An 18305-nucleotide genomic window follows, 5' to 3' on the forward strand; every position below is an offset into this window, starting at 1 on the left:
TTAAATAATTTAGATACAAAAAGATAAAAATATAATTATGGTAGTTTTTATTAATTTTCTTAGTCAAAGATATTTTTGTGTTTTCCTACTAATTATTCAAATTTAATTTGAAAATTAAGCAGTTGGATATCTATGCAAATAGTATTTGTTTTGAAGGGCAAACATGCAAATATAAGGGCATAAAAGCAAATGAAGGATTTCTTAAGGATATACATGCAAACTAAAAAGAACGATATAAAAATTGTAACCTCAACAAACCAATGCCTTTCAAGCACATTCGTGAGAACTTAAAAGTCAGAATTCCAGCTTGTGCTGCCCACGTTCTAGCTTTACTCCTCCACCTAATATGGCATAAAAAAGAGGAGAAGACTCTTTCATCGTATCATTGGTTAATTTACTTGCTCAAACCCATCCCTTCTCATCTATAAATAGCTATCAGCATGAGCAGCTCTTCATCATCAGCTAGCTGCTCTTCCTCCACTGCTCTCTTTCTCTCTCTCAGAGTTGAGAGCATACATATATATATATATATATATATATATAGTAAAGATGAGCAGAGGTAGAGGTCAGCTTCCTCTCTTGGCCTCATGCCTTCTCTTTGCATTGGCCATCCAAGCCATGCTTCCCACCTCCTCTGCTTCCCTACAAGTTGGATTCTACGGTTGCAAGTGCCCAAAGGCTGAGGAGATCGTGAGAAAGGTGGTGCACAAGGCTGTGGCCAAGACTCCAGGCCTTGGCGCTGCCCTTATTAGGATGTTCTTCCACGATTGCTTTGTTAGGGTAAGTAAGTTATACTTTACAAATATATATATATTTTATAACTAAATTCTTATTCTTTATAGAATTCACATGTATATATGAATAGACTAATTGTATTGACGTTTTTTCTTTTTTTCTTTTTTCTTTTTTTGCACCAGGGCTGTGATGCTTCTGTACTACTCGACCCAACACCGGCCAACCCCAACACTGAGAAAACTTCCCCTCCAAACAACCCTAGCTTGCATGGCTTCGATGTGATTGATGAAGCCAAAGCTGCTCTCGAGCACCACTGCCCAGGCATCGTCTCTTGCGCGGACATTATCGCCTTTGCTGCTCGCGATGCGGCTAAATTCCTCGGTGGTATCAAGTACGCCATCCCCTCTGGAAGGCGAGACGGAAGAGTCTCCATCGCAGCTGAGGCGCTCCAAAATCTGCCCCCTCCTTTCTTCAATCTATCGCAGCTCATCGCTAGCTTTGCATCCAAAGGGTTATCCGTCGGCGATCTGGTCACCCTCTCCGGAGCACACTCCATCGGTGACTCCCACTGCTCATCGCTCTCGCTCCAGGATCCATCGATCGAGCCATCCTTTATCACATTCTTGAGGAGCAAATGCCCACCAACGGCGAGCCCTACTACAGTTGTCGATCAAGATATTGTAACGCCAAATAGATTGGATAACCAATACTACAAGAACGTGATAGCTCACAAAGTATTGTTCTCTTCGGACGTTGCCTTGCTAGGTAGCCCCCAGACGGCGGCCTTGGTGCAGGCCTTTGCAAGGCACCAGGGAGCTTGGAAGGCAAAGTTTGGGGCTGCCATGGTGAAGATGGGCCACATCGGGGTGCTTACTGGAAATCAAGGTGAGGTTAGAAAAATGTGCAAGGTTGTGAACTAGCTAGCTAGCCAGTTTTAGTACGACTTGCTATGCATATGCGGTGGCTTACTTAGGATATATGACTTGGTATTTATTTTCTGATATGTATTGTTTCGTTAAAGTCAGGCTCTATGACTCGTTGAGTCTGTTGATGTTGTTTGCCTTGTTTTATTTCATTCTTTTGTTCTCATTTTCTAATATTGCTTGCCATCAGTATAATGCACAATAAAATTACTTTGAGGTAAATCTTTGTGCTGCTTTTGAGTTCTTACGAACATGATTTGTAGTGATATGGTAAGTGATGTAGTAAGCATTTGTAGAGAAATTCATGATGCCTCAAGATCATTGGACGGATCACCGTTTCAGGCTGAATTTAACGGTTTTTGGACGATATTATTGAATTGGACAAGATTATGGTAGTAAGAAAGAGAATGGAGAAGTATGTACCAAGAAGCTTGCATTACATATTGTCATTGCCACTATTTATACATGCAGGAATTTCTTCTATAAGGAAAGTCTACCTATGAAACTGCTATCTATAATACAGTAATTGATTAGGTTATACATAGTGAAATAAATTTCAATGATTAGCATCTTCCCAATATAGCTGATAGATATTCTATCCATGGAGGATTTGATTTCCTAAATCAATATTCATTCTAATTGTAGAGTATTTCTTTCCTAACACTCCCCCTCAAGTTGGAGAGTGAATGTCTCTAACTCTGAACTTGCGAACTATGGGAATGAAAGTTTCTTTTCCAAGAGCTTTGGTAAAAACATCTGTCAATTGGTTTATAGAGCTCACAAATCTAGTGACAGGAAACCATCAAGTATCTTGTCCCTTACATAATAACAATCCATTTCAATATGCCGAGTGCGCTCATGGAAGACCTGATTAGCCGCTATGTGTAGTGCCGCTTTATTGTCACAATAAATTAGGGCAGGTTCTGAGCGTAGCAATCCCAAATCTTTAAGAAGATACCGAAGCCAAGAAAGTTCACAACAAATTCCAGTCATTGCTCGATATTCTGCGTCAACTAATGATAGAGAAATAGTTTTCTGGCGCTTCAACTTCCATGAAATTAATGAAGGACCGAGGAAAATACAATAACCAGAAGTTGATCTTCTAGTAACCGAACAACCTGCCCCAATCGAATCACAAAAAGCTCGTAATTTGAGATCAGTTTTAGAGGAAAAGAATAACCCTTGACCGGGAGCATTTTTAATATACCGAACTATATGTAAGGCTGCTTCCATATGTGACTTTCTTGGTTGATGCATAAACCTGCTCAATATATGAACTGCATAGGTGATGTCTGGTCTGAAAACAATGAGATAAATTAACTTTTCAATTAATCTTCTATAGTGGGCTACATCTTTCAACACGTCACTTTTTATCTGAGAGTTTAAGACCTTTTTCCATTGGAATATTAGTGGGAGCAACACCAAGTAATCTTGCTTCCTTAACAATCTCTAGGGCATACGTGCATTGGCAGATAAAGATACCATTGCTAGAAGTAGACACTTCAATTCCCAAAAATATTTCAAATTTCTTAAGTGTAGCAATATTCACAAGATCATTTCCGATAATTAGTATGTCATCAACATAGATCAACAGGGCAGTGAAAGAATTGCCATATTCTTGGTAAATAAAGAATAATTAGCTTTGGATTGTACATACCAGGCTGATTGAATAGCTTTTGAAAATCTTGCAAACCACTGTCGAGATGATTGTATAGTGATTTTTGTAGCTTACACATCATGTTGTCCTCCCCCTGTCTATGAAACCCAAGCGGAGGAGACATATAAATCTCTTTTTCATGCATACCATGGAGAAATGTATTGTTGACAACAAGTTGGTGAAGGGACCAACCTCTTGTTGCTACTAAAGCTAGAAGATATCTGATAGAGACTATCTTGGCAATGGGAGAAAAAGTTTCTTGATAGTCAACACTTTGTTGTGTGAAGTCTTTCGCAACTAGTCGTGCTTTGTATCGATCAATTAAGCCATTAGCCTTGTGTTTGATTTTGTAGACCCAACGACAATCAATAGGTTTTTTGTCAGCCGGTAGTGGAGTCATAGTCCATGTGCCATTTTCTTCAAGAGCCCGCAATTCTTTTTGCATTACTTCCTGCCATTTAGGTAAAGTCGCAGCCTCGACGTAGGATCGAAGCTCTATAGTGGCACTAATTTGAGCAATGAAAGCTTGACGCCGCGATAAGTATCTGTGGTAGGAAAGATGGTTTGAAAGAGGATACTTGGTGCCTTTGGTCGGACTTGGATGAAGAAAGGATGATGTTTAGTATGGAGAGAGCAAGATTTGATTGCATTGGTAGTCTTGCAACCGAAGCGATGGGGCCCGAACACGGGATGAGCGATGGAGAGCAGTGGGATTAGTATCGGTCTGTAGCAGCGCCTGTAGTGGAGATGATGGTGTTGGGGTAGGCTCGACGAAGGAGAAATCAGAGTTTGGTGGTGAGGAGTTAGGATTGGGCAATGAAGATGCAATAGGGGTTTTGGCTGAGGTGGAGAAGAAGGGTTAGAAGAGATAAGGCCCAGGTTTGGATTGTTGATTAACGGGTTCAAGTTTGGGTTGTTTGATGATAATGAGCTCTGGCTTGGATCTAAGATTGGTAATGGAATTGAGCCGGAATTGTGGTCCAGGAGAGGAATGTAATGAGTAGAATTGTTAGAAGCGTATGGAAAAATGTTTTCATGAAAAACATCTCTACTAGTAAAAACTCGTTGATTTGTAAGATCGAATAATTTACAGGCCTTTTGACCAAGAGGGTAACCAATGAAAACACATTTAATAGCACGAGGAGAGAATTTATGTATGATTCAAGGATTCGTAGCGTATGCCAAACAACCAATAATTCGAAGATGGGAGAAAGAAGGAGGTTTATTATAAAGACGTTCAAATGGAGTTTGGAACGAAAGAATGGAGATGGAAGACGATTAATGATATGAATAGCAGATAACACGCCTTGGCCCTTAAAATGAGTAGGAAGATTAGCATGAAACACTAAGACGCGTGCAACTTGTAAAATATGACGGCATTTTCGTTCCACAACCCCATTTTGTTGGGGCATATAAACACATGAATGTTGAAAAACAATACATTTTTCTTTAAAAACAAGGTTGAAGAGAAAGAAACTCGGCAAGAATCATAACTTATAACTTAACCTTAAAGCATACACAAAATTGCATCATAATAACTATAATTTACATACAAAAAATATCGCATTCATAGTGCTTTCGCACCGCATTCGTACTGCATTCAAAAGTGACCTCTATGTGTTCAAATGCCTGGGGCGCATTCACATCTACCCTTTGGCATAATAGGCTCCAATACTACTTGTTGGGATCAAACACTTGCACCCCAGGAAAGAAGAAATAATTCCCCATCTAAACCTAAGGACCGATCTATGCTAAAGTATACTTAAATCATAAATTACTTGAGTGTGAAACTTTACTAAAATCTATGGAAATTCTCATAGATCAATTCAACCTTTTGAGAAATCACCAACCGTCCTCGTGAGCATAGGACTCATCTTTAATGGTAGAAGGCTTTTCTTATCAAACTACAAGAATAGATCTTCCAAGGCTTCAAGATTTTGCTCTTGAGAAATCCTCTTCAAATTTTCTTATGGATCTCTCTTCTCTCTCTCTTAGATGGTGTCAAATTTAGAGAGTTGAGGAGAGTGCTTTTCTCCTGAGGTCAAAATGCTTGCTGAAATGGATAGATGATTTATCCATGTTGAGCTACTGCCCAGAAACAAAACAATATTGGTTAAGGATATTGGTGATCATGGATACATTTTCCTTAGAAGCTTTCTCAAATATAACAAGATCATTCACAAATAGGAGATGGGAGTGAGTGGGAGCAGATCTCATTATTTTGATTCCTTTCAAGATATTTCCATCAACTGCATTCTTGAAGAAAAAGGAGAGGATGTTCATGCCTAATATGAAGAGATAGGGAAATAATGGGCACCATTGCCTTAAGCCTCTAGAAAGTTTGAAATAGCTGCTAACTTGGCTATTAACCTCAATAGACAAAGAAGAGGTTGTGATGCATTGAGAGATGAGGTTAGTGAAATCCTTAGGAAATCTATAGAGACTGAGGCATTCCTTTATGAAACCCCAGTCCATTCTATCAAAAGCCTTAGATAAGTCGACTTTGAGCATGAAGAAGCCTCCCTTATTCTTTGAAGAGTTGAGGAAATGCACCATTTCTTGCATTATAAAGCTTTTTGGGAATCAAAGATTAGGTCTGAAAGTAAAGGCTTCATCCTTGATGCTAAGAGCTAGGGGATAATCTTGTAGATAGTATTGCAAAGTCCTATTGGCCTGAAATCCTTTACTAAAGCTGCAGAATCCTTCTTCTTAATGAGAATGAGTCATCTTATTGATGCCTTCATCTAGACTGCAGGTTTTAGATCAGCAAAGAAGAGCTGGTAGAATCTAGCTATTAAACTGTCTAGCTCCGACGCTTTGTCAAGGCTTAAGCTTTTCACTATGGAATAGATCTCCTCATTAGAAGAGGACTTACCAAGGTTGCCAATAGAACTTTGTTGGGATTTTAGGGAGAGAGCTCGAGTTGACGTGATTCATATTCCTGAGAGACATAAGGTTAGTAGCTTTGAACAAACTTTTCTCTAATGAGATTCTGCTCATAAATAACACTGTCCTCTTTCACCAATAAGTGTAGGATCTCCTTCTTCCTTATGTGATATGCAGTTGAGCAAAAAAACCTAGTATTGTGATCACCATGCTGAAGCCATTGAATTCATGATCGTTGATGCCATAATATCTCACTTTGGAGAAGAAGGGTTTCGTGCTTGGAGCGCAGGTTGTTTTTCTTTAGCCTAATTGGGGAATCTACAGGCCTGCAACTCAAGAACATCATTTTCCACCTAAGCAATTTCCTTTTGAAGGTTGTGAATGTTACTATAGGCCCAGTCCTTGATACTACAAGTGAGAGAGAATATTTTTTTGAGATAGGGTCACTAGGGGCATAAGAGGAAGCCTAGCTCTGTTGGCAAAAAGGAATGAAGGAGTGGAGTTGAGTCCACCAGTGCTCAAAGTAGAACCAACGAGGGAACCATGTTGCTTTTGGGTGCAGCATTAGAAGGAGGGGGTTGTGGTCACTATTGATGACCGGAAGATGGTATACACGCACAGTGGAGTAGTTTGTGCACTAGGAAACTAAAGCCAGGTTCTATCTAGTCTTTTGCGAACCAAGAATCTACTTGCATGCTAATTGGACCACGTGAAAGCTGGACCGACAAACCCCAAGTCCAAGAGACTTGCACTGCTGATTTAGTTACTGAAGGCAGCTCGACAGGGGACAGAAGGAATCATACCACCAACCTTTTTATTGACTACAGCAATCGCATTGAAATCACCCATGCAACAAAAAGGTAGAGGGCAAAGAGCATAATGATTGATTCAATCCTAGAGATGGTTTTGATTCAATGCCAAGGATGGTCATTATGACCATGGTAGGGATCGCCATAGATCCCACTGAAAACACACTCATAATTGGTAGTAGGATTATTGACAATAGCAAAAATAGAGTGACATGAAGCCTCAAGAACTTGCACCTTAATAGTGCTTTCCCAGAGTAACCAAAGCCCTCCCATGTGGTCTTGAGAGCTTACTACAAAGCTTTGATTAAGATTAAGAGAGGAGATGATTGAGCTTGATTTCTCACTGCTGCATTTGGTTTCAGACTAGAAAGTCAACAAGGAGGAGGTGCTGTGGAGGAACATTTTCATGCTACGAACTATCGCGAGGCCTCCACACCCCTGATAGTTCCAAGCTAATATCTTCATTGATTCGCCCGTGGCAAAGCATCACTCCCCACTATGGCATCTTGGATAGGAGATTCGGTGGTCTGGCTATGGGTAGCTGAGGTAGAGTGTTTCTTTGAAGGCATACTTTTCTTTGTTGAGATTGCCTTCCTTTTGCTTGGCGACATGCTCCTAGGGACATGCTCATAGGGGTGGGACCTAAAATGTTGCACACCAAATCTAGACCAATTCGAACGTAAAAAAATTATGAAAGTTAGATAGTATAGCCTCACGGGATAGGGTTCTAATGGATCTGATTTCACTTAAATTAGAAGTATGGATGAAAAGATATAAATTAAAATAGTAGAGCAAAGTCTAAATATGATAAAACGGTAAATATTCGACGTTGCGGCGGTCATCAGAGGGTGGCGGACGGCCAAGAATGATATTGGATGGTCATAAGATAGGATGGTTGTTGGTGGAGGAATATGGCTAGGTTTGGAAGATCAGAATACTTCTATGGCTATGATATAATCCTAGAAAGATAAAAGTGATCTCATGACTATGGTAAAATAAATACGAAAAGAATAATTTGGCTAAACTCAAATTCATTCAATGATAATTATCAACACATATCCACTCTTATTTATAGGACTAAAAATCATAACAGATTAAATCCACATATAAACTATCTAATTTATTTGAAATTTAAAATAATAAAATAAATCTAACTAACTCAAGTTGACTCGACTCAACTAACCTAACCCATGTGGTCGGATCGTAACAAGAAATGAGGTGATTGGTAATGGTTCTGGGATAGTATGGAGGCTGCTAGTTCCATCTTGGTGGAGTTCATTTGGAGCTTTGCTGGAGTTGCCTTGATGTCCAGAGTAAGGGGTAACAATATGTTGGTTAGAGAGGAGATGAATTTGTTTAAGTTTTGGATTGTATTTGTTTTGGTTACTAGAGTTAGGGAGGTGTGAATGGGTACGTGAATGGTGGGGACACCTTTCGAATTGGGGACACTAGAGGATATGGGTGTGTGAGTAGAATAGTTTTGCATGTAGAAAAGTTGTTGTGTGTTATGGGTTTGGTTCATGCAGTGGAAACTTGACAGCCCCGCACGGATAGAAGGAGGTGAGTTTTAATAGGTTAAGGTGACGAGGACATGGTATAGAGGATGAGAAGAGTCAATTAGCATGCGTGTTTTGGCGGTAGAATTGACTGACTAGTTGTTTTGGTGTATTGGGTGGTCGACAGATAGAGAGGGTGAGTTAACGAGGGTGATGGGACGTGTATGGGGTGTGAGGTTAGAGGCGACAGATCAATACCTCTGTAGAGAGCAACGTCAGCTGTAACAATAGCCGTCACTTCTCATGGTTGGGAGAACAGGCCACTGCAACTAAGATCGCCGGCAAAGAGGGGCCATGCAGATGACGATCCTTTGTCAGAGACTTTTCTTTACTTGGATTTTTGTTGGTCCAGTTGAGATACCATGGCTCTGGCGACGAATGGGTTGCATTCAGATGGAGGAACTTGGGCTTAAGCATCTTGAATAATTTTTTGTGTATGTGTGGAGGGAAGTCGTCGATGATTTTGGTTTCAAGTTCCCCTATTCTGGAAAACTCCGACAGCTCATGGTTGAGGCAGGCGCAGGACGAGCAGTGCCGCAAATGGCACTTGTATTTGACAAAAATCTCTTGAGAGGTGCCATTTAGGAGGGTAACCATGAGAGTCGAGGCAAGTGGTTTTGTGATGTCTACCCTAACGTAAGTTCTGCTAAACCTCGACCACTACGCCTCTTCAAGCGTATTTGAGGGACAGGACAACCTACTCTTTCGGCTAGGACACGAGCTATGTTGGTTGAAAGATATTCCAACGGAAGGCCGTGAAACTAAACTCAGAATTCAGCATGGGAAAACGTCCAAGATTGCACTGGCCTATTTGATTGGAAGTAGACGAGAGCAGAGAGGTCGTGATTGAATGACCATGATGAGCCGTACCAGGCCTTCCATCTGTCAATCTCAAGTTCAAACACCATTAAGTAAACGTTCTTTCTAGCTTCGATGAAGTCTAGTTTTCCTTCAGGAACCTAGGCTTTGACGAAAGCTACCTTCGACCTGTTGGGCCTGTGAGATCTGGATGTGATGACTTTGCCCACAATGCAAGGTGAGGCTTTCTTGAGGAGATAACGTTCTCCTTCTCCAAAGTGATGGTCGCTATCGTGGTATCGCTCATGAGGAAGGCAGAGACTTTTTTAAGTTGATTATCCTCCGGAGTGGTCATGACCGGGTGTATGAACTGAAGCTTTTTTACTTAAGTGAGGTGGGTAGAGAATAGGAGAAGTAGATAGTGGAGGCCAAAGCTTGAGAGGGAGGAGCAGGCAGTGATAGAGGGAGAGATGAGGAGGGATGAGGATGGAGGGTTGGTGAGAGGTTAAAACGATGAAAAAATTAGAGAAGATATCTCAAATAAGAGATAGAGGAAGCTCTGATGAAAAGAGGAAAAAAAATCGAATTACCTATCCAAATCTCCAATGTCAAGAACTTAACACATTTCAAGAAGCTACCTAAAGGTAAAAGACCTGTAGGATTCAAGTGGATTTATAAAGTCAAACATTTGAGTGATGGCACAATAGAAAGATATAGAGCTAGGTTTGTTGCAAAACCTTTTACTCAAACTTAGATTATAAAAGAAATGTTTGCACTTAGAGCAAAATTGAACACATTTAGAGTACTTATGTCACTAGTTGTAAATTTTGACCGGCTTTTATTTCAAATGGATATAGAAAATACTTTCTTGCATGTAGATTTAGAAGAGGAAGTATATGTGAATTTACCACCTAGACATTCTAAAGAATTCGATAAGAGCTTAGCCTACAAATTAAAAAAGGCTCTTGATAGACTTGAACAATCTCCTTGAGCTTGGTATGGAAAACTTAGCTCACCGTTGATAGCAGGCGGGCTCCAAAGAAGTGCAGCTGATTCCTAGTTGTTCGTCAAAAGATGCAATTTTGTTATTACTGTTGTTCTTATTTATATCATTACTAGAAATGATAGTCGAGAAATCGGTGAACTTAAGGTGATGCTTCATAAAATGTTTAATATCAAAGTTTTGAATTTTAAAAACATTTGCTTGGTATAGAAGTTGCTCGTTGAAAAAGAGCTGATTTAAAATTCAAAGAGAGTACACAGTTCATCTACATCTATTGAATGAAACTAGAAAGCTAGGGGCCAAATCTACTAGAACTCTAACTGATGTCCTACGGAAAACAAGCAAAGAAGGTGAGCGTTTTGGTTGATATTGGTCGATACCAAAGGCTTGTTGGAAAGTTAATTTATTTAGCTATTACAAGACTCGATATCACATATCTAGTTAGTCTAGTTAGCCAATTTATGCATGCTAGAATAGGGTCTACAGATGAAAAGAATAGTCACACAAGAATCATAGGTTTTTCTGATGCAAATTTAGATGAAAATTTAGTTGATAGAAGGTCAATCACGCGCTATTGCATATTTGTTAGAGGTAACTTAGTCACTTGAACGAGCAAAAACAAAATGTAGTGGCAGATTTGAGCCTCAAAGCTGAATATAGAACTATAGCTTTCAGCACAAGCGAATTAATTTAGCTTAATATACTTGTTCATGATTTGTTTTGTGATAATCAAGCAACTATACACATTGCTTCTAACTATGTTTTTCATTAAATGACCAAACACATTGAGATGGATAGTCACTTTGTTCGAGAGAAACCATGCTTCCATAGTAAAGATGTATGAATAAGAAGACTTGCTCTCTTTCTATGGATGAAGGCATATAGCTGAACCAGGTTAAATCTTGTCTTTTGTGTTTCTTATTAAATTCTACACCAAGGAACAATATTTTAGCAACAAATATTATTCATCTGGTTACATTTCATGACAACAATTCAAACCAATTAAATTATTGGTAGCATAACGTACAAGTAATTCGATTTAAAAAACGAGTACGATAAATCACTGCATGTGCATGCTTGGCAATTCGCACTGAATTTAGTTCAGAAACCTGCACGTCTTCCTGACTCACCCTGGTTTCCAGTAAGCACTTCGATGTCGGCCATCTTAACCATGGCAGACCCAAACTTCGCCTTCCAGGCTCTCAAGTTGGCAGCGTGGTTTATTCTTGTAAAAAAGAAATAAAAAATCTAATCATAGAGATCCAAAATCTAAAAATTTCATCCGCTTCCGATATCTCTATGAAAAGTTATTTAAGCTAATAAAATCTTTCTAAAATAGCAATTTTTCAATTTTTCAGGCTTAAATCATGAAATTTGGCAAAAAGATCATAGGGCTCAATGTTATCAAATTTCGCTCAAAACGACATTTCCATCCAAAATAATATATAATCTTGCCCAATTCAATAATGTCGTCCAAAAACCCTTAAATTCAGCCTGAAATGGTGATCCTTCTGATGATCTTGAAGCATCATGAATTTCTCTACAAATGCTTACTCCATCACTTACCATGTCACTACAAATCATGTTTGTAAAAACTCAAAAGCAGCACAAAGATTTACCTCAAAGTAATTTTATTGTGCATTATACAGATGATAAGCAATTTTAGAAAATGAGAACAAAAGAATGAAATAAAACAAGGCAAACAACATCAACAGACTCAACAAGTCATAGAGCGTGACGTCGACGAAACAATACACATCAGAATATAAATACCAAGTCATCCTAAGCAAGCCACCGCATATGCATGGCAAGTCATACTGAAACTAGCTAGCTAGCTAGTTCACAACCTTGCACATTTTTCTAACCTCGCCCTGATTTCCAGTAAGCACCCCGATGTGGCCCATCTTCACCATGGCAGCCCCAAACTTTGTCTTCCAAGCTCCCTGGTGCCTCGCAAATGCCTGCACCAAGGCCGCCGTCTGGGGGCTACCTAGCAAGGCAACGTCGGAAGAGAACAATACTTTGTGAGCTATCACATTCTTGTAGTATTGGTTATCCAACCTATTTGGCGTCACAATATCTTGATCCACAACCGTAGTAGGGCTCGCCGTCGGTGGGCATTTGCTCCTTAAGAATGTGATAAAGGATGGCTCGATTGATGGATCCTGGAGCGAGAGGGATGAGCAGTGGGAGTCACCGATGGAGTGTGCTCCGGAGAGGGTGACCAGATCATCGACGGATAACCCTTTGGATGCAAAGCTAGCGATGAGCTGGGTTAGATTGAAGAAAGGAGGGGGTAAATTTTGGAGCGCCTCAGCTGCAATGGAGAGTCTTCCGTCTCGCCTTCCAGAGGGGATGGCGTACTTGATACCACCGAGAAATTTAGCCGCATCGCGAGCAGCAAAGGCGATAATGTCCGCACAAGAGACGATGCCTGGGCAGTGGTGCTCGAGGGCAGCCTTGGCTTCATCAATCACGTCGAAGCCATGCAAGCTAGGGTTGTTTGGAGGAGAAGTTTTCTCAGTGTTGGGGTTGGCTGGTGTTGGGTCGAGGAGTACGGAAGCATCACAGCCCTGGCGCAAAAAAAAAATTAATGGTAATTAGTCTCGTTCATATATACATATGAATTCTATAAAGAATAAGAATTTAGTTATAAAATATATATATATTTGTAAAGTATAACTTACTTACCCTAACAAAGCAATCGTGGAAGAACATCCTAATAAGGGCAGCGCCAAGGCCTGGAGTCTTGGCCACAGCCTTGTGCACCACCTTTCTCACGATCTCCTCAGCCTTTGGGCACTTGCAACCGTAGAATCCAACTTGTAGGGAAGCAGAGGAGGTGGGAAGCATGGCTTGGATGGCCAATGCAAAGAGAAGGCATGAGGCCAAGAGAGGAAGCTGACCTCTACCTCTGCTCATCTTTACTATATGTATATGTATGCTAGATCTTAGAGAGAGCAGTGAGGAAGAGCAGCTAGCTGATGATGAAGAGCTGCTCATGCTGATAGCTATTTATAGATGAGAAGGGATGGGTTTGAGCAAGTAAATTAACCAATGATAAGATGAAAGAGTCTTCTCCTCTTTTTTATGCCATATTAGGTGGAGGAGTAAAGCTAGAACGTGGGCAGCACAAGCTGGAATTTTGACTTCCTAGTTCTCACGAGTCTGTAATGAGCTCCAAGGGGCGTCGCATTTAAAAATTTATTTTTAATGTAACAGAAGACTGGTACAACCGACAGATTAACCATTATTTTTTCTATAACAATATTTCACAAACCAAATATTTAAGAGGGGGAATAGTTCCTAAAAAAATTACATGTTTACAATTTCGTCCCTAGAAACTTAGCTAGTGTCAAGACAAGTCCTTTGTAAGTACGTAGTGAGATTATACACAATTAAACATGCTTTTGACCAATGTAGGTACCAACACTAATCTTATTTCATAATAACAACTAATTATTATAATAACTCTATTTTAAAATATAAATATTATTCACTAAAATTATATCTTATATCACACACTAATCTAATAACTAATTAATTTACTTTTAATATATATCCCATCAACTTACTTTATATTAAATTAAAGAATATTTATGATAATTTTATAAAAAATAAAACATATTTTCCGCATATTTTCTTTCACTTTATATCATATTAAAATTAATTATTACACCCTTATTGTATAATACAAGTGAATATAAAAATAATTATTTTTAAAATAAAGAGTTCATTTTAGTATACGACATTCATATGGATTAAAACTAAACTAGTGGGTTAAAAAAGTTTGTAACTCACCTTCCTGGAATATAATTATTGGTTGGTGTAGAAACCAAACAATAATTAGAGTAGTCGAAAACTCTAATTAAACAGTTTCAAAATCTAAATATGATATAGGACGAGTAGGGCGTATATGCTATACCAGAGGCCAAAATCAACAAACCGCTGGTATATATAATAAATTGTCTACGACTGTAATGACGTCTTTGCGGCTTTCTATACACGTAGTAAAGAGATTGGAATTATATATTTACTTTTCTTATAGAATCTAAAGATAGATTAGAGATCGGTAATCAGTAGCAACTTTCACAGTTCACACCAATCACGGAGATGGCATGAACGTGATGCATCCAATAGGCTTAAGAGTACATGTTAATTAGGATCGATAATTAAGATCTTAATAATAGAGATGAAGAGGTGGTTACTATAATTAATTATTTTTTTATGCAAAACATGGCCTTATTTTTTATTCCTTATAATCTAATGCATGTGAGCTTACCCTAATAGATGATAGTTATATGGTTATAGGTTGGCTTGAAAATAAAATCACAACAATAGTAACAAATAACAATAGTTAGTCATTGTATATTAAATAAGCAAGATTTTCACTTTTTACGCGGAGAGCTTTCATCGTGTGTGTGTTTGGGTGTTTGAATGTATAACATATCAGACGTAGAGATAATTTATTCATGTCGTAGTTAACTACGATGAACTTTTCATATCTTTTTAAACCTAGTTGGACAAGAATTTTTAACTTCGTTGAAAATTCACCTATGTATACATCTAAAACATCGCAAAATTGCAATATGCTGATTCTACTCTTAGGGTTGTTCGACAAAAAAAGTCTTCTTCTTCTTCTTTTTTATTTTTTATTTTTTTGGTTTCTTGACTTGATCTACTCATTCACCTTTGAGCTATTACTGCACATATTCCATCTATGATATTTATCTTATCTAATTTCAATTCTACTGAATTTAGTTTGTGCTGTGATGTTTGGTCACTGGTCAGTAAATAGCTACGATGTGTTTATTCTGGTGATAATTAAGGTCTATTGCTTGGAATTTCTGTGAACATGGATGGATGTAGATATAAACGACAGACTACTTTTAGTCCAAGCTTGGATCTCCCCACTTAGTGGATGTATTAATCTAAAGTTTGAAGAAAGGGTTGGATAATGACTTGGTTTCAGGATTATACATATATATTGTTGTTCATGAATTAAGAGGCCCCTGTCAACTTTTGATTTTCTTTTCCAATAACTTTGAGTCATATCAAGAGAAATGGGAGACAAATTATTGACAAAAAAATATCTATAGAAGCATAATTATTACTAGCATATGTTTCTCTGTATCTCCTTAGAAATAAACATCTAGAGATAATTATTACTAGCATACTTGCTTTATGTTTTTTTATTTATTTGTAAGATCAATCTACTTATTTTTATATTAATAGGTAATTTTATTTTACTTTTTAATGACTTCCAAGACATATCATCTACATGCAATTAAAATTGTGTTGTTTTTATAAATGTCATAAATGTTTGGTATACTTCATTCATCTCAATAGTTTGCAACCTCTATGATTTAACATGATAAAATCTAAGGACCGATAAAGTGGAGATAGAAGAAGTGCAAATAAAAAATGAAGTAGAAAAAAGAGAGAAAATGAAGTCTGTGGTATGGGATACTTTTGACAAAGTTGAGATATTGGAAAAAAAAAATTTCTAAATATAAGTGTAAAAACGGTCAAAAGTGATATTTTGAAGGGATCAATCTTAAAAACACACTTGAATGAATGCAATTATATCAATAAAAGAAAAAAATATATACGCTCAATTTCTCTGCGTGTGAAGCTATGGATTTAGAGATTCTTGTAATTTTTAGTTCAATTTCATCATTTTCTGATCATACAAAAAAAATTATCACAAAGATGATAATTATTCATGAATATCCTTTTAGAATAGTTGAATATATTTGATTGAATGTGTTGATAAAAACATTAAATCATTGTTATAAAGGGCTTTTAAAAATATTATAAGGAATGAATGTCTAAAAGTCCTATGAATTAGAAAATGAGAAGCTAAAGAAAAGTCTCCAAAAAGTTGATAAAATCTCATTAACATGCATGAACTTCTAATTAAATAATTGGCTATATGTGCTTGACAGCACATTATATTAATCTTGATTGACAATTACAAGCACAAATTATTAGTTTCATTGATTTGGAGAAACCTTATACTAGCCCTCAAGCCTTATTTGGACTCGGTTTATTTCTTATGTAACTAATATTCTTAATTTGATAGTATAATATTTTCATTGATTTGGAGCCACCTTATACTAGTACATCATGAAAATATTGAGCTCGATTGTAACACCCGTAAAAAAAAAAAAAAAAAAATTAAGCGCACGCGCCATGCGCGTGCGCTGACTCCTTCTTCCCTCTCCCCCACCTCTCGCAGTTAGTTGCGAGAGGTGGGAGAGAAGGGCGCCGGAGTGGAGTTAACTCCATACGTTGCCCTCTCCACCCTTTTCCCTATTTAACCTCCACCCAATTTCCCCTCGAGTTCTTTCTTTTGCAAAATCTTCTCTTCTTCGCTTTTCCCCTACTCTCTCTTTCTCTCCCGAGCCGCCGAAGTTTCATCACAGGCAGCGAGTCACCGGAGCGCCGACAGCCAACCAAAACCCCTCACCTCGATCGTCAGGTTAGCCTTCATCCCCTCTTTATTTTAATTTGAAAATAGCCTAGTTAAGCATGCGTAATTAGGATTTTGTCTTCGTCTGCTTTCATCGGAGAAATACGCCGACCGGTGGACCTCGGTCGACCACCCACCGGTTCGGGAAGTTTCCCTGTTTTTCCCCCTTGCTGTAGGTACCCAAATTGGGTACCCACGGGGTGCGAGGGAGGCGATGCCATGTCGCCTCCCACCGTCGAGTTTCTTTGGCACCTGCGGCCACCACCGGCGGTGGTGGCCTCACTCGTCAACCTCGGCCAACCCACCTCTTCACTTGAAAGAGGTGGGTACCCGAGAAGAGGGCTTCGAGCCCACCTAGCTCTGAGTTGAAAACTCCATGGCCACCGGCCATGGAGTTCCTCAACTCTTTCCCCTCCGGCTGCACTAGCCGGAGGTTCTATCCACTCCTGCGCCCAAGTCGAACTAGTCAACTTGGGGAGTTGTTGCTGGAGCCGGGGGGGCTGCCGATGACGAGGATCACCGGCAGCAACCCCCCTCTCCTTTGTTTCTCCTTCTCTGTCAAGGAGACGAGGAGAGGGTGGAGATTGGGCCCCCCACCGCTCTCTCTCTGTGGGCGTGGAGTGGGGCTGCGTTGCAGCCCAAGTCCACAGTCCCCTCCTTTTTAAAAGGTCTCGGTGGACTGGGCTCTAGAGCCCAGTCCACCCCTTGGTTTTTGGTGGCCTGCGGGAGGCCCCGCAGCCCACCTCCTTATCTGTTGTCTGACTAGGCTCTTGAGCCCAGTCCATTATCTCTGGTCCAGTGGGCTGCAGGTAGGTCTGCAGCCCACTCTCTCTCTCTCACTCTCACTTAATTTGCTGGGCCTTGAACTCAGCCTAATCTTTAACATTTTAACCCTAGTCTAATTAATTTTGAGTCTGTTATTTTTCTTAAATTCTGTTAGCTACTTAAATTGTAATTATTATAATTTTTCTCAACCATGTTATTAATAAAAAAAAATTAGGGACTATACAAAATTAAAATAGTATTTGAATCTTTTAGTCTTCTCAATTATCTTCACATTTACAATGTGAACGGCTCTAATGACCATTATAATTTTAATTAGGACAAATAATACCTCAGATCTAGAGAATCAAACATAAATATACACAACAAGATGGTTAGTTTATAAGTCCATTAATTTTATGTCTATTTTATTTATAAATTATTAGATTCAGCATTGTGCGGGAAAGATCTTGAAATTCAAGAAGAGCCGACTGAATAGGAGAGTAAGACGGATTCCAGAAATACCCCAGGCGAGTAGAATTTTATAATAATCTTTAAAAATGCATGCTTATGTCATATTTTACCTGTGATAGTTAAATGTCGTTTTCTTATAAATCTTATATGACATTTCATATTTGTATTTAATTACATGTCAGTTCTTACTTGTATTATTTATCACTTAATGCACATGTATGATAGAC

General features: G+C 38.8%; 2 protein-coding genes across 2 annotated transcripts; one reads left to right on the forward strand and one right to left on the reverse strand.

Annotated features, from left to right (window-relative positions):
* Window positions 1-609: 609 nt before the first annotated feature.
* LOC140791081 (peroxidase 2-like) lies at window positions 610-1655 on the forward strand. Its single transcript, XM_073141468.1, has 2 exons — window positions 610-780; window positions 918-1655. Exons 1-2 carry the CDS (start codon window positions 619-621, stop codon window positions 1653-1655), a joined length of 900 nt encoding a protein of 299 aa, XP_072997569.1. The 5' UTR covers window positions 610-618.
* A 10446-nt stretch (window positions 1656-12101) lies between these two features.
* Window positions 12102-13220, reverse strand: LOC140791082 (peroxidase 2-like). Its single transcript, XM_073141469.1, has 2 exons — window positions 13059-13220; window positions 12102-12940 (listed from the first exon to the last, which is right to left on the reverse strand). The coding sequence occupies exons 1-2, from the start codon at window positions 13218-13220 to the stop codon at window positions 12203-12205; spliced, it is 900 nt and encodes a 299-aa protein (XP_072997570.1). The 3' UTR covers window positions 12102-12202.
* Window positions 13221-18305: the final 5085 nt, after the last annotated feature.

This window comes from Typha latifolia, chromosome 6, assembly GCF_019914945.1.
Source record: "Typha latifolia isolate L0001 chromosome 6, TyphaL0001v2, whole genome shotgun sequence".
In the NCBI taxonomy this organism is placed as follows: domain Eukaryota; kingdom Viridiplantae; phylum Streptophyta; class Magnoliopsida; order Poales; family Typhaceae; genus Typha; species Typha latifolia.

Coding starts and splice junctions, on each gene's coding strand:
- LOC140791081 (XM_073141468.1), top strand. CDS start 619: ATGCTTCCCACCTCCTCTGCTTCCCTACAAGTTGGATTCTACGGTTGC. Junction 781..917: donor TCCACGATTGCTTTGTTAGG/GTAAGTAAGTTA, acceptor TTTTTGCACCAG/GGCTGTGATGCTTCTGTACT.
- LOC140791082 (XM_073141469.1), bottom strand. CDS start 13,220: ATGCTTCCCACCTCCTCTGCTTCCCTACAAGTTGGATTCTACGGTTGC. Junction 12,941..13,058: donor TCCACGATTGCTTTGTTAGG/GTAAGTAAGTTA, acceptor TTTTTGCGCCAG/GGCTGTGATGCTTCCGTACT.